This window comes from Verruconis gallopava (genome assembly GCF_000836295.1).
Source record: "Verruconis gallopava strain CBS 43764 unplaced genomic scaffold supercont1.2, whole genome shotgun sequence".
Taxonomy (NCBI): domain Eukaryota; kingdom Fungi; phylum Ascomycota; class Dothideomycetes; order Venturiales; family Sympoventuriaceae; genus Verruconis; species Verruconis gallopava.
Window position 1 is genome coordinate 873,732 of NW_015622138.1, and position 13,902 is coordinate 887,633.

The 13,902-nt window shown below is 49.5% G+C and overlaps 3 protein-coding genes across 3 annotated transcripts; 2 read left to right on the top strand and 1 right to left on the bottom strand.

The window, feature by feature from the left end:
• Positions 1-804: 804 nt before the first annotated feature.
• PV09_00811 (uncharacterized protein) lies at positions 805-5,356 on the top strand. The gene is made up of 4 exons (XM_016353605.1): positions 805-1,346; positions 1,401-2,150; positions 2,203-2,653; positions 2,713-5,356. The coding sequence occupies exons 1-4, from the start codon at positions 1,294-1,296 to the stop codon at positions 3,205-3,207; spliced, it is 1,749 nt and encodes a 582-aa protein (XP_016218758.1). The 5' UTR covers positions 805-1,293; the 3' UTR covers positions 3,208-5,356.
• Positions 5,357-7,026: 1,670 nt separating this feature from the next.
• PV09_00812 (uncharacterized protein) lies at positions 7,027-12,284 on the bottom strand. Its single transcript, XM_016353606.1, has one exon. It carries the CDS (start codon positions 12,083-12,085, stop codon positions 7,160-7,162), a length of 4,926 nt encoding a protein of 1,641 aa, XP_016218759.1. The 5' UTR covers positions 12,086-12,284; the 3' UTR covers positions 7,027-7,159.
• A 58-nt stretch (positions 12,285-12,342) lies between these two features.
• Positions 12,343-13,527, top strand: PV09_00813 (uncharacterized protein). Its single transcript, XM_016353607.1, has 3 exons — positions 12,343-12,466; positions 12,605-13,036; positions 13,107-13,527. The coding sequence occupies exons 1-3, from the start codon at positions 12,455-12,457 to the stop codon at positions 13,122-13,124; spliced, it is 462 nt and encodes a 153-aa protein (XP_016218760.1). The 5' UTR covers positions 12,343-12,454; the 3' UTR covers positions 13,125-13,527.
• The last annotated feature ends 375 nt before the right edge of the window (positions 13,528-13,902 follow it).

The window sequence follows — 13,902 nt, forward strand, 5'->3', positions numbered from 1 at the left end:
GGCTGGGGTGAGTTACCAAGATCCTACAAGCTTCGCGTCGGGGAGAGGGCTTAATAGCTGTGAGACTAGCATTGCTGACGTGACGAGACACTACTCGGAAAGATTTTCGCGCACAACTCGGATTAGCTCTGTATATCTGATCCACTTTCTGAAAAGCAGTCTGAGACTTAACTCCGCTGTCCAAATCACGAGTGAAGACAGAAAGCCGAAAATGCTGTAGCAGACGCACAAGCCTCACAAAGTCTTTCTACGCTGCATCCGATTTCCAGTTACTGCCGTCGATACAGCCTCATATCAGCCACATAATGAGCTTAACGACGCAAAGATTTTCATGGCGACACACGAGATCAAAACGACTCGCAGGATGTTCATCTTCGCACGTCAATGAACTTTCTGGACGACTCCTCGGCCATTGGCCACTAAATGAGACTTGACGTCGCGCTCGGTACGGTTGGCATCAGCGGCCCACACAACACCTTCAAACGGTCGGTCATTCTTTGCAGAGTGCTGTGTGGATGCGATTTTGGAATATGACTACATACATCAGGAGGCTCTGCCCTGATTTCGCACAGCACTGTTCGGTAATGTGTTTTGTGCGGCTGTACCGCAGATATACCGTGCCCATCAAGCTACTGCAAACCATTCAGAATAAGAAATGAGCAGTAGTCAACTCCTGGATGGGACAGGTCCATGGTTAGGCGCTAGCAAATTAGACCGACGCGATGTCGCTGCAAATGCGAAAGCCGCCCACCAACCCCCTCAAGTCTCAACGGTCGGTCGACGATCTAGCCCTTCGGATCATCCACAAGACAAGGCCCTCCTTGCCGACGCAAAGACAAGCGTTTTTGACCCTTTGTTCTACGGGTTCCTTTAGCAGCGACAGGTCAATGCTTCTCCCTGTGTACCATTCTTGATTTCAATGTTTTCTTACAGCCAGCTAATACTGCATTGCGCCCCTTAATACTCATTCCCAACTGGCGTGCCCACGGCTTTTGCGTTCGGGACGGCGACAGTTTCTCTCTTTTCATCTTATCGAGGCTTGGCTGGCACTAGCAGCAGTTCCGCCGGCCGGTTCTCTTATGCACGATGTCTCCAGTGCATCGTCTACGTTCGAGGAACTTACAGGACTACTGATCTCTTTTTTTCGGTTGCTTTCACGTCTTTCTACCGCCGAATCTGTATGGTCGTAATTTCCAAGCTTGATAAATTCCAGCATAACATCTCTCACCATATTGTCGTTCCACTCTTCGAATCAATTCAGACGCTTCAGATGCATCTCAGACAGCATTCAAGATGTCCTCAGGTTCTGCAACAACGTCGGCTCCGGTCAAACGCGCATGCGACAGGTAAATGAGGTTGAACTCCTAGCCATCATACGCAGCATTTGACGAGAAGTTTAGTTGCCACCGGCGGAAGGTCAAATGTATCGGCGAGGGAACCAACCCTTGCAAGAATTGTATGTCTGCCAGATTGAACTGTACCTATAACGCGATACCGCAGAAGAAGGGACCGAAGGGCAGTCGAGCGAAGGTCTTATCAGAAATCCGCGAAACCCAGCGACAGTCGCAGCTGAGTGCTGGACAGTACGAATACGGTATCAGCCGGTCAATATCACCCGCAGCTCTTTCTCGGACTCCAGGCCTGGTTACGCCAGAAATTGTCAACGCGTGTGTGGATTATTTCTTTAGCAATCTATACCCCACGTTGCCGATTCTCCATCATAGGAAGGTGCAACAAACAGTCATGGCGATGGGCCACTCAATCGAAGCGTATTGCAAAATGGTTTCTTTATGTGCGTACACCTTATTTCAGCCAAATATGGTTCTACCATCTCACGTCCGTTCAAACGATGAACTTGGACAGATCTCAAACATTGCTTTGGCCCGTCTGTATCTAGATGAGGCCATCCGCGTGCGAAAAGGATATGAGTTCTCGGAAGACCCCACGATCATAGCTGTTTACACCTCATTCTTTATCTTTAGCTGTTACTTCTGTCTTGATCGACAGAACGCGGCTTGGGTTTATCTTCGCCAGGCCATGACTCTAGCACATGTGATGGGAATGCACGACGAATCATCATACAAGAACGAGGACTTCATAGATAGTTCACGAAAGAGGAGGTTCTTCTGGGTTCTTTTCATGACTGAACGGTAATACATGGGAGCGGCGTTCAAATCGTATAAACTGACTTGTATTGACCAGCGCGTACGCATTCAAACGACACCGACCGTTAACACTGTATGATACTATCGAGCTTCCAACAGTAGACGAAGATCCCACGGAGACAGTACAGCTCACAGGCTTCATACATCTAATCAAACTATACAAACCATTCGATGAGACATTCTTCGGACTATGGAACCGCACAGTGCATGGCACCGTCCCATCCTGGCTCGTTCAACTTCAGCAGCAACTATCGGATGCATTGCCCACTTATCTTGACGGCACCGAGACTCAGGTTGTGGATCTCAAGATATCGCAACAATGGCTCAAGATTATGATATGGCAGCTTGCTATTAGTCACGGTTTTATATCGTCAATGGCATCAGACAATACTTTGAGCTTCAGATTCCCGATTGAGATTTCGCGAGAGCTTGTTGAAATGGCCGCTAATTTTTCGCAGCACGCAATGGAAGTACATGGCTCAGGAATCGTGAGTGAAAAGTTAGCTTGAGATACAAGACCATCCAAAACCTAACCTTTTTGAAACAGGTTGAGAAACTGTTCGATGTTGCATGCACGCTGGTAGACGTTATGGCCTGTGTCCCGCTATCGCCTACTTCGTACGACATGGGGCCTCGACAATATCTGAATAGCTTTGTTTCCCTGATTTCATCCCTCCGTGTAGGCCAATCGCGTTTCCTTCCTCTGCTGCAAAACAAGATCGCGGAGGTGCTACCAAGCTACCAACTTCCATCACATCCTAGACTCGACATGTACGGCAGCTCTTCACAATCCGCGACACCAAACCCAGGAAGCAGCACTCCATACGATGGCTCATCGTCACTAGCACTGAGACACAATGTCAATCAAGTTCACTACCCAGAGGAGACACTTGGCACTCTTCCAACGCAATTGAACGACCCTAGTACGTATACTCCGTTCAGCTCGTCAGTACGATTTCAAGGAACAACTACGACAGCGGATATGTCCGGATCTGGTTTATATCACACACACCTACCACGATCGTCCGGATATCCAGGATGAGGCGGTCAGAGGACTAGCTACGACGTGGAACCAGGCTTGTCCTTCCATTCCAATTTGAGGGGATGCGGCTTTGGGAAATAAATTCCGCGCAAGATCACTTGGCTTGCCGCAAGAATTATCTCGGCAACGAAAGCCAAAAACACGTATACTGCTACAGCAGTTTCAATTGACACTGCTCGAGTGCAAACAAGATGAACGAGGCAATCGAAGTGTGCGCGTTGAACACAATCAGCTCGGACTATGAGAGGTTTAAATCGTTCCTAGAGTCATGATTGCTTGTCTTGTTCCAGCGGCCGTGTCATAGGATCGGTTAAACATGAACTCATATCATGCATTGCGTTGTCACATCATGTTCGTGCAATTATCAGAACAGCTGAATTCTTGCTTGTTGAAAGGGTTTCTACGCCGCTGACTCCCGCAATTGACTGCTGTGCACCATGTTTCGAAGCACTGAATTGTCCCTACCCGGACAATAATTAGGACTGGCCCGAAACGGTCGATTGCTCTGCTTGAGCAGATCGCTGCATCGGAGTTTCCTTAACTGCCATGGTATGTGATGGGCTTTCAAAACGATCGAGCGGAGACAATAGCGCACAAGAGTTCTGGGAACAAGTGAATGCCTGGTTTCAAGTTCATGGCGTCGCCAATGATATGGCGACAAATCTTGCAGGTCCCACCGTCGACTTTTGACTTTCTGGCTCGTGTTGTTTTCTGGAATGTCAGCCGACCGTTAGGATCCCCATTTTAACGAAAAATTGAATTTGGCCGACGTGACGCCGAAGTACCTGAGCCACTTGGCATTTGCGACGCTTGCCATCATCAATGTTTCCCAAGAAACACAGCAGCTTCACGCTGGACGAGATTCGCCGCACACTTGTATAGGTTTGGAGACGTTGGATCCATTGTTGAAATCGCATTTACATCTGAAAATTTGAGGATCCATTTGCCAGTGCAGGCCCCACAAGGTCTAGACCGCGACAAGTGTACAACCTTGGTTTAAATGGGCAAGGGTGCGCCTCCAGGAACGGGCATTTCCGATTTTAGGTTGGCAACTCGTCTTAGTTGATTTTGGTCATACTGCTGTCCCTGTTTCGAACTATGGTGGATCTTGCTTTCACCTGGCGCCCGAAGTTATGCATCGTACAAAGCCACGAAGCCGAAAATTGACGGACAGTTTCCTGTGTTCATGGGATCCTTTCTGGCGGGCAAAGGATGACTGGCCAGCAGGGTAGCAAGCATGTGGCAATGACAATCATATCGAAAAGAAGCACGCGGATGCTATTGTGGACCCCTCGCATTGGTGCATTACGCAGCCGAACGCGCCAGGAAGCTGATTAACAGTGCTCTTGCACTTTACGTCTGAAATTCAGCCAATAGGTTGGCTACTGGCAGCTTGAATTCTGGCGTGACCACCAAGGCATCGCATATTTCGATGCGCTTTGTCACGAGCTCGCCGAGGTTCTGAGAAAGCTGGAATACTGGTGAGTGGAGCAACCCCTTGAAGTGGCGGAGTCGATTACTTTTTGCTCTGGTGTGTGCACCTATATTTTCAACGTAGACCCTTTGCGACGACCACTCGGTCTATGCGAATCTGGGCAACAGACTGCCATATTTAACACAGTTTGCTTTAATTTATGTGACCGTGCAGCGACTCTTTATCTACGATATGACGTTTCGCTCTGGCATTCTTCCAGGTCCTTCGAAGCGGCCAGCAAGTTTTGATTTCATTCACTTTGGTCATACGGTCATTACTGATTTCCTAAATTTAATCAAATCATTCAATTCATTATGTTCAGGCCACCGGATTGGCAAGCATCAATTCGCTCTGTAGATGTTCCTAGATATTACTGAACGCTAGGACGTTGTTTAGCTGGTAACCTCATCAACATAGTTCGGAGAACGAGCCCAGGAAATGCTATCGGTCAGCCGAATTTAAATATTCGAGCGGTTTGCTGGAATATTTGTCTTCAAACAATGCCCACTGCTCCACTGTCTTGTTTTCACATGACATCCTCTAGCCGAACGTCATAGCCGGTCCAAAGCCCATGAACGGCATTCTGTCCGTCCACTATTTGAAGCCAGGGCTATAGACCTATCTTCACCGAGTTGTATTACAAATATCTAGTCTTAATAATCAATCATTGTTCACCATCCACCCGGTTCTATGTCAAGTCCAGCATAGATCAGACCTGTTTCGAGAATAGGATGGTCCCATATGGTAGATTTGAGAGTTTGATTTCAAGATAGAACTGCCTTTCAGTCGAAACGCACTAGAGTGCTTGTTTGTAACCTCCACACGTCGTGCCTGTTGAAACTCCATGGTCCATTTCCAAGAAGCGGGTAGCGCTACGTGCATCGCCACAACTCAGTCGGCGCTTAGATGTCATCATACTCCACATTCTCACCTTTATCAGGCAGGACAACCCCAGAGAGCTACTTTTTCAGTGCACATTGCTCCAGCGCTAGTAGCCCAACATCATCTGTGCCCTGCATACTGTAGTCAATCATGGCATTGTGAGGTACGCTAGGGTCATACGCGTGCATAAAAGCGATAGTTTGCGATATTATACAGTATGAGACAGCGCTTACGTCATGAATAATACGGTTTGGAAAACTTTCGAAAGGCATCACCGCCTCAACCTTCCCTTTGACGACAATCTGCACTCCCCTTTCAGCAGAGTGTTTACGTTGATTCGCTAGAAGTCGGACGGTCATCCCGGCAAGGACCAAATCATGCTTAGAGTCCGTCGCGCGGAGATGAACTGATCATCGCAGCGCCCGCAGTGCAGATTGATCAAAACGGGCAAAGAGGTCTTCAAAGGCCCACTACGTAGCGCAGCATACACAGCCACTTTGCCGTGGCCCTTCAATGCTCCAGAGCAGATCAGTGGGAACGGGCTTTCCTTTCCTTGTGGCCCCAACCCAGCGAGTTGATCCAATTCGGAAGAACCAGATCTTTGACATTGACAAGCCCTCGTACGTGCGAACACTTTTGGGGTTTTCGGGGATAGGAGCGTACTCGGCACGACGGTCACCGCTGGTTGCAAAGAAGACGCGGGTGCCATCATCGATGTGCGTCGTCCGAGGATCAAAACTACCAAGCCACAACTGGCAATGAGGCGAGCGGAGCAAGCTCCCGAACGGACTGGACTGGGTCGTTGTGACCCGCGTTGCCAGGTCCAGCCTTGCGCCGCCCTGGACGCAAACCACGGGGCAGGCCTTTGGTACGAAACGCCACGAGGGTTTACGGAGCTTATCCGCACGCTTCCGGTGGACTGCGAGGTTGGGAAAAGACGGGGATGGTACGGCGTGCTTTCATCGCGGGACGACCTGTCAGTTTCAAAGATCAACATTGATCGCATGAAGCAGCCACGATCGGACGTCGCAGCCCAGATGGCCAATTACCTTAATTTTTTTCTCGTGCGAGACGCGGCGATCCAGTGGGCAGAGCCGCAAGTCTTCAACGTCATAGAATGTCCTGGTGGAGCACTTGATAACCTATCATAGGACGGGGAGTGGCAAGGCTTGAGCCAGTACGTCAAAGAATTTGTGAATTTCTTGACCTGTCGAAGGCTAGGACCCCCCCCCCCCCCCCCCAAAAACAAAAAGAATCGCGAACCTACTCTCGTTTCCTACCTACAACCGTCATTTCCACGATCGAATCTGGAATAGCAATTCTTTGCCTGCCTGTGACTAGGACTTAGCTTGCCGCAAATTCTGTACATGACTTTAATGTCTTGCATGGAATTGTCCAAGTTAGCTTTTCAACTGAGACCGAAGGAGATACGTAGAATTTTGCCATATAGTTAGAAAATAACCGAGAGGACGTGTTGCTCATCATGTACGATGATAACCAGCTAAAAGGCTGTTTCTCATGTTCATGTTTATACATAAAATTACTTGAGTTTGACGATGTAGATCTCACAAGTGCTTTTCCCCCCCCTTGTAAATGTCATCTCTTTCGCCGGTAATCTCGACCTCTTCTCGCCTTGCTTCTCTGTGCGTTCACTATCGCCTTCGGTAGCACAACGGGCAACCCTCTCATCTCAAATGAATCCAGGTATCTGACCATCCACTCATCTACGGCACCTTTCTCATCCGCTGCCATTTCTCTCGCAGCTTGAGCCACTTCGTCGACCATTCCAGGTGCCTGAGAGCCGCCTCGTGGTGTTGTCGCTGCTCCCGTGACTTGATTGCTGGAGTCATTAAAGTCGGCATCGTCTGCGTTGTATATAGCCTCCTTTTGAGCTTCCTTGGCGGCTACAGCATCTTCTTTGTCTTCAACGCTGTCGAGTACCGTGCCAAGACCTGTGACCTCGCCCAGGACGCGGTCCATGGCTGCAGAGGCATCTGCGTCCTCTCCCGCGAGTTCTTCTGCGTCGGCAAAAGCGTCTTTATATGTAACACGATTGAAACAATCGGTGGTAAATTCACCCTTTTGAATGATAACATCGTCGAGGAGGCGTTTCTGGTTGGACTTGCGAAGGATGTTGGCCTCGATGGTGTGCTCGCTAACGAATCGGTAAATATGCACGTCGCGTGTCTGTCCTATACGATGGCAGCGGTCTTGACACTGCGCATCCATTGCGGGATTCCAATCCAGATCATAGAATATGACCGTGTCAGCGCCAGTGAGGTTGATGCCGAGACCGCCAGATCGAGATGACAAGATGAAGGCGAGGATGCGGGGATCGTTATTAAAGCGATCAGTGAGAATTTGACGCTGCTCAAGCTTCGTGGCACCGTCAAGACGAAGATATCGATGGCCATGGATATTGAGGAACTGTTCGAGGATATCGAGGACCTTGGTCATTTGTGTAAAGATGAGACATCGATGACCACCGGACTGAAGCTCGCGAAGAAGAGTTGCCAGGGCTTGAAGCTTGCCGCAATCGTATTGGAGTAGACGCTTATCGGGGAAGGCAATCGAAGAACGTATACGTGCCTCATGGTATGGGTCTGGACTCGATGATGTCAATGCTTGAGCTTCATGAACGAGCTCCATGCCCCTGCGTGTCAAGGCATATTCCTTGACGTCTTCCGCGACTACGGCTGGGGTAAGACAGGTGAATTTGGTTACGAGGGATTCGCAACGCTTCGCCACTTCAGGAAGATTGGGCATGAGCTCCTGGATGAGGACGCAGTTATCTTCGGTGTACCAATCGCCCATGGACCGTGTTTGAAGTTGTTTGCGTGTCGGTACCGAAGGGAAGAAGCGGTTCGGCATGGTCATTAGGCCAACAAAATCTGTGCCGTATATCGGCCACTGATCCGTAGTTCTTCTTGCATGCATCAGACGGTTCTTGAGAGAGTGTAGCACCGAATGTTCCGCATCCGCTTCTATATGGCGTATTGTTTCCTTCACTGTGCCATAGCCTACGTTGTCTGCAGGCTTTAGGCGCCTGGTTTGCCTCTCCACAAGCCCTTGCAAAGGCTCCACAGCGCGAAGATGATAGCGTCGGAACTGGCTTAAGCGGCTATGTTTCTCAAATATCGTAGGCACGAATCCGAGATGCTCGAGATTGACTGAATCTTGAGACTTCAAAAACCGTCTACGCACTAGCAGTTCTTTAATCTCATAGTCTGCGATCGCTGATTTTGGCATGGCATAACTGGTTACAATCTGCCTGGTCTCGAACAGGTCTGGATGATTGCAGACTTTTCTTAAGCTCATCAGACAGTTCATGATACTCATGTAATTGCCGCTCTGAAGCGTTCTCTTCGTATCTGAGCGGCTCATGAACTCGTCATAGAGTTGGCGCTGACGTTTTGACAGTCGGCAATAAACGACATGCTCGTATTTTCCTGGCATTTGCTTCTCGACTTCGGATTTCAAACGTCGTAAGAGGAATGGTCGAAGAACTTCGTGGAGCTTGTTGACACGTGCTTGCGCTTCAGCATCGAGCTTTTGTTGGCCTTGATTGAGAATCTGGTCCGCCGGTCGCTTCATCGAATTGAGGAATTTCTCTAGATCAGCGAAGCCGCCAGAGCCGTCCAAACCTGCAGGCATCAGGAAATAAAGAAGTGACCATAATTCTTGAAGGTCGTTCTGCAAGGGTGTACCGGTTAGGAGCAGTCTAGAATGCGTCTTGAATGTGAGAAGGGTTTGCCACTTCTGAGACTGAAAATTCTTTATGTAGTGCGCTTCATCGAGGATGAGATAGTGCCAGCTTCGCTTCTTAAAAGCTTGGGCGTCCTTCAGAATGAGCTGATACGAGGCAATACACACGTTCCATTTGTCGTCGTTGAGCCAGCCTTGGCGCTTTCTCCGTCGCTCTTCGATGTCGCCGTAGTAAGTCAGAATTTTGAAGCCAGGTAACCATTTTTTAAACTCCATTTCCCAATTCAACATGACACTAGTCGGTACAACGACAAGATGTGGACCCCAGATCTTGTGGTGCACCGCAAGATGTGCGAGTAGGGAAATCGTCTGAATTGTCTTGCCCAGGCCCATTTCGTCCGCAAGAATACCGTTACGATTGCCGGCGTACAGTTTCGCAAGCCAGTCTAGGCCATCATGTTGATATTCTCGCAAGGAGCCACGCAAAAGAAGAGACGGGACCTCGGTCTTGACTGGCTCAACAGGAGTGTGCGGAGTGCTTAACCTGGATTGGTCGGATTTGTCCTTCTCCGTCGGTTTGGGGCGATCAGCCATGAGCTCATCCACATCGTCACTTGCTTCATCATTGACCATGTCTGTGTCTTCCGCAACGTGCGACCGATGACTGGCAGATGTTTCTTCTCGAGACTTCTTTGGCTTGGGATAGAAGCCCATTAAGCCCAACTCGTCTTCAGTCTCTTCTGCTGACGAGTCGGAGGCTTCTGTGCCGCTTTCATCTATATCTGACTCATCATCATCGTCCATATCCGTAGATTCTTCATCCGGATCATCCATAAGTATATCGTCTACCTCCTCAAGCTCAGGTGGAGGTCGATCGCTTTCGATAATGGATGCTGCGTCGTCAGCTGTTCCTGAAGAATCCATCTTGGAATCGACTTCCACAGACTTGTTCGGATACTGATGTGGTGCCACGTTGGGACGGCTTGTCTTTGGTAGCATCAAAGAAAGCAGACTATGTTCCTCATCCTCCCCTTCCTCCTCGTCTTCGTCTGCATCTTCGCTTTCTGCCGTCTGTTCCTCGTCAGTATTGCTATCGTCATCCTCGTCCTCGGCTAATTCGTTCTCGCTTGACTCAGATGCATTTGGCAACTCTTGTGCAAGAACAGATGCATATTTTCGTCGCAACGCTTCGGGACTCAGATTTGCATCATCATCATGAGCGTCGACGCCATCCTCATCCTCATCCTCACTTGAAACGGACATATTTTCGCTGTCGCATTCCGATTCGGCATTTGATTCAGAATTTGCATCGTCGTCATTACGATCAGAATCCTCGACCCCTGTGCCTGTCTCAGACCCAGTCGGCCCAATGCTGGACCTTGCCTCACTAGGATATTCGGACGAATCTCGTGTGCGATGCTGCCACAACAATTGTGTAGAGTGATCCAACATCTCATCTAGAGCTTTCTTGCCAAGAGCTTCTTGCTCCCTTTCCCACTGTTCGAATCGTATCTTGTTAACTTCATTACGTGCAAGCTCCCAGGCACCGCCCAAGTCCTTAACAACCTGCTTGTACCGACGTATCTGGTAGCCTATTTGCTCTTTCTGGATTTCCTCGACGGATTTTCTTTCCCTCACGTTTGACCAACGATCTTCTGTCGCCAACGCTATCTGACATGCGGATGCCAGCTGCTTGGCCCATCTTTTATGCCTTTCCTTCTCCTTGCCTAATAAGCCGTGGAAGTTGATCGCGTGAGCGCACAAATGGTCCCATAGATTATATCGAGGCGGAGGTTCTCGAGAATCTCCTTCCAAGAAACGCGTGCATCGACCTTCCGTAAGCAGACCTCCCGGCTCAGTTGCACGTACGATCCTCAAACGGGCTTGAATCTCCTTCTGTACGTCTTCGTCTTTCATAGGGACGTCCGTTTCACCCTCCAGCGGATCGTCATTGTCTAGCCAGTCCTGAAAAGAGGAAAATTTCCGCTGTTGTGGCCAATGTCCTGGGTGAGATCTTCCCAGCTTTGGCTCCCGAAGCCTTAACTTGAGCTTCTGGAAGCGTCCAGGAGAAGTATCACCATCTACTGCCGCAGAATAGGCGACTTGCTCTTGTGAGAGTTCTGACCGACGCGAAGATCGCCTCGTGCCTGTCCTTTGCGGGGCTGAGGAAGGAGCTATCTTTTCTGCAGACACACTTGTAATGCTTTCACGTCTGGTGCGTTTACTATTTTTGGGAGTCGTCAAGGAGGGCGAATCGGACGGTTTTGAAGGTTTAGACGGCCTTTTGAACGTTTCCGCAGGAGTAATCTTCTCAACAGATCGTGCATGCCTGTGTGATGAATTCTGAGCACTCTTTTTTGCCCCAGCTTTCGAACCATTCTGTTGGTTCGATGAGCTTGTCCTGTTCTTGGTAGCTGATTCGCGCCGAGGTCGCCTTTCTTCTTCCTTGACTGGCGCAGGAGAAGAAGTTGCTGTTGTCCTTGCAGACCTCCTCTTTCCGTCTACAACCAGAGTAGCCTTGTCCACGCTGCCAAATTGCCACGGCGGCGACACTGGCCGTGATAAAACGCCAGACTTAGGTGCGCTACTGACTTTCCTCCGTTTATTGAATGTGTCTATCCGATCGCCGTCGCGAATCGTCCTTTTCTTGTTGGCGCCCTCGATGATCAGCCCATTTCTTGTTCCGTTCGAAATGGGCATTCCGTTTTCCTCTTCCGACTTGATGCCGTTGGCGCTAAGCGCGACATCAGAATGTATTGCTATCGATGGTTCATCATGGCTGTGATTCTGTGGTGGCGCGTTTGCGCTGTCACTCATCTCCAGGCGTCGATCGAGACCATCAATAACGTCGACTCAAAGCCAGGAGACCAGCCGATCGCACGCGAAGTCAGTTCAAAAACAGGTAAAAATTGCGTCGACAGATAGCTCGTAAGCTGCTTGTGTCGAAATCGTTGGCAGAACTGAGCCTGGACGTCTGGTTGTCGCGCTATGAATCTTTTTGTAATTTGCGCCGATGAGTTGATGATTTCTAAAGGTCGGGGGTCGACTTTGCTGGGGCCACGACCACGAAGCCACGAGATCACTGCGCCTGCGCTAGTCCGCTTCGGGGCGCTTACTTCCTGAACCTCAGACTCACGTTCTGAGCTGAATATCGCCCTCGCTCAAGCATCGATTGGGATACTTTTCATGCTCTACAAGGTTAGTATACCAGTTTACCGCACTCAACACGTACGCCTATACCGATTGAGCCCTCGAGCGGCCCAATTTGCACCCGTCCGTCTCCGCACACAGCGAGCTGAATTCGTTTTTCACTCATCTCACTTATCACGACTCTAGATGCTCTCGAAACAAGCACTAGTGGCGCATTCGCTAGCACGATCGATCTCTCGCTCGGGTCCCAGGCGCGCTTTCTCGATAGCATCTTCTCTTCGCGCCAACTCCGACGTCCTCGACCCAGGCCTCAACGGCAATTACCCTAACCCTCCAGCCGTGAAGCGTCAGTTCCGGGATCCGCATGCAAAGTACTGGGACCAGCAGGAACGACGAAACTATGGCGAGCCCGTTCACGAGGACAACGATGTGCTCGGAATGTTCACGACAGAGGCGTACACGTGGACCAAGCCTGGAAAGGGCGCCGTCATGTTTGCCACATTCGTCGCGAGTGTGCTTGGATTGACTTTTGTGGTTGGGCGACTCTACCCTGATAAACCAGCTGTAGCGAGGGAATTCGATCTGACGGAAGAACTGGGTGGTAAAGAGGCGCTGATTGTAAGTTCTACTTCAATTTGGCAAGATCGATATCAACCGAGGTGTGCGGACTAACTTGTTTTTCCCCCAGGTAACAAAGCGGACGTGAGCGACCAGAATCTTGACACTCCTATCAGAGCATAAAGTGAGACATCATAGCAGCATTGTATATAGTTCGCTCAAGGCTACAAGAGCAGCAAAGAACATTTTTCTTTGTCGACATGCAATATTCGAACCCGAGTAGCCTTCCCGCTGTCTACATAATTCCTGCTCAGAAACTTAATACACGACCCTTTTGTAACATTCCCATGCATTAAGCTCGGCCGACGTGTTATAGCCCTGTTCGTTCCATACAATGAAAAGCGGCAAATGCATACTTGTCGGGCTTCGCACATGATTGTACATCAAGAATACATACGCGTCAACCCACAGTTCGTAATAAATCATGGATATTAGTGTCGAATACAACTAGCAGGCTAATTCGGCCATATGTAACATTGGCCTTTAGGTTCGCTGCAGAAGCACTGATCAAGAAGACTTCTCATTGTGCATGAGAGGGTATGAGCGAAGCAAGAATAGGACTCTGCCATCTACGATCTTTAGAAAGTGTTGTTGCCTCAAGGCGAATGGGAACGATATGAGAGTGAACATCGTACGGCCGATGTACAGCACAATGTGGGTGGAAGCATCCGGATGTGGATCCTGCATTTTACGGGATGTCGCCTTTTACAAGTCGACGAGCAGCAATCGTGATGGCTTGTGCAAGCTGGGCAAAATGGCATGTCGCTTCATTCGATGTGACATGCTTAGCTTCATGCGGCGACAGGGAAAGCTGGTTGTCATGATTACGGCATAGCATAAATCAGAGCCGTCCCGGAACGCGCTAT

What these genes read in the sequence shown, in the direction of transcription:
- PV09_00811 (XM_016353605.1), top strand. Translation starts at nt 1,294, where the DNA reads ATGTCCTCAGGTTCTGCAACAACGTCGGCTCCGGTCAAACGCGCATGC. An exon ending in GTCAAACGCGCATGCGACAG is followed by an intron (nt 1,347 to 1,400) that starts GTAAATGAGGTT and finishes CGAGAAGTTTAG; the next exon opens with TTGCCACCGGCGGAAGGTCA. An exon ending in AAGTACATGGCTCAGGAATC is followed by an intron (nt 2,654 to 2,712) that starts GTGAGTGAAAAG and finishes TTTTTGAAACAG; the next exon opens with GTTGAGAAACTGTTCGATGT.
- PV09_00812 (XM_016353606.1), bottom strand. Translation starts at nt 12,085, where the DNA reads ATGAGTGACAGCGCAAACGCGCCACCACAGAATCACAGCCATGATGAA.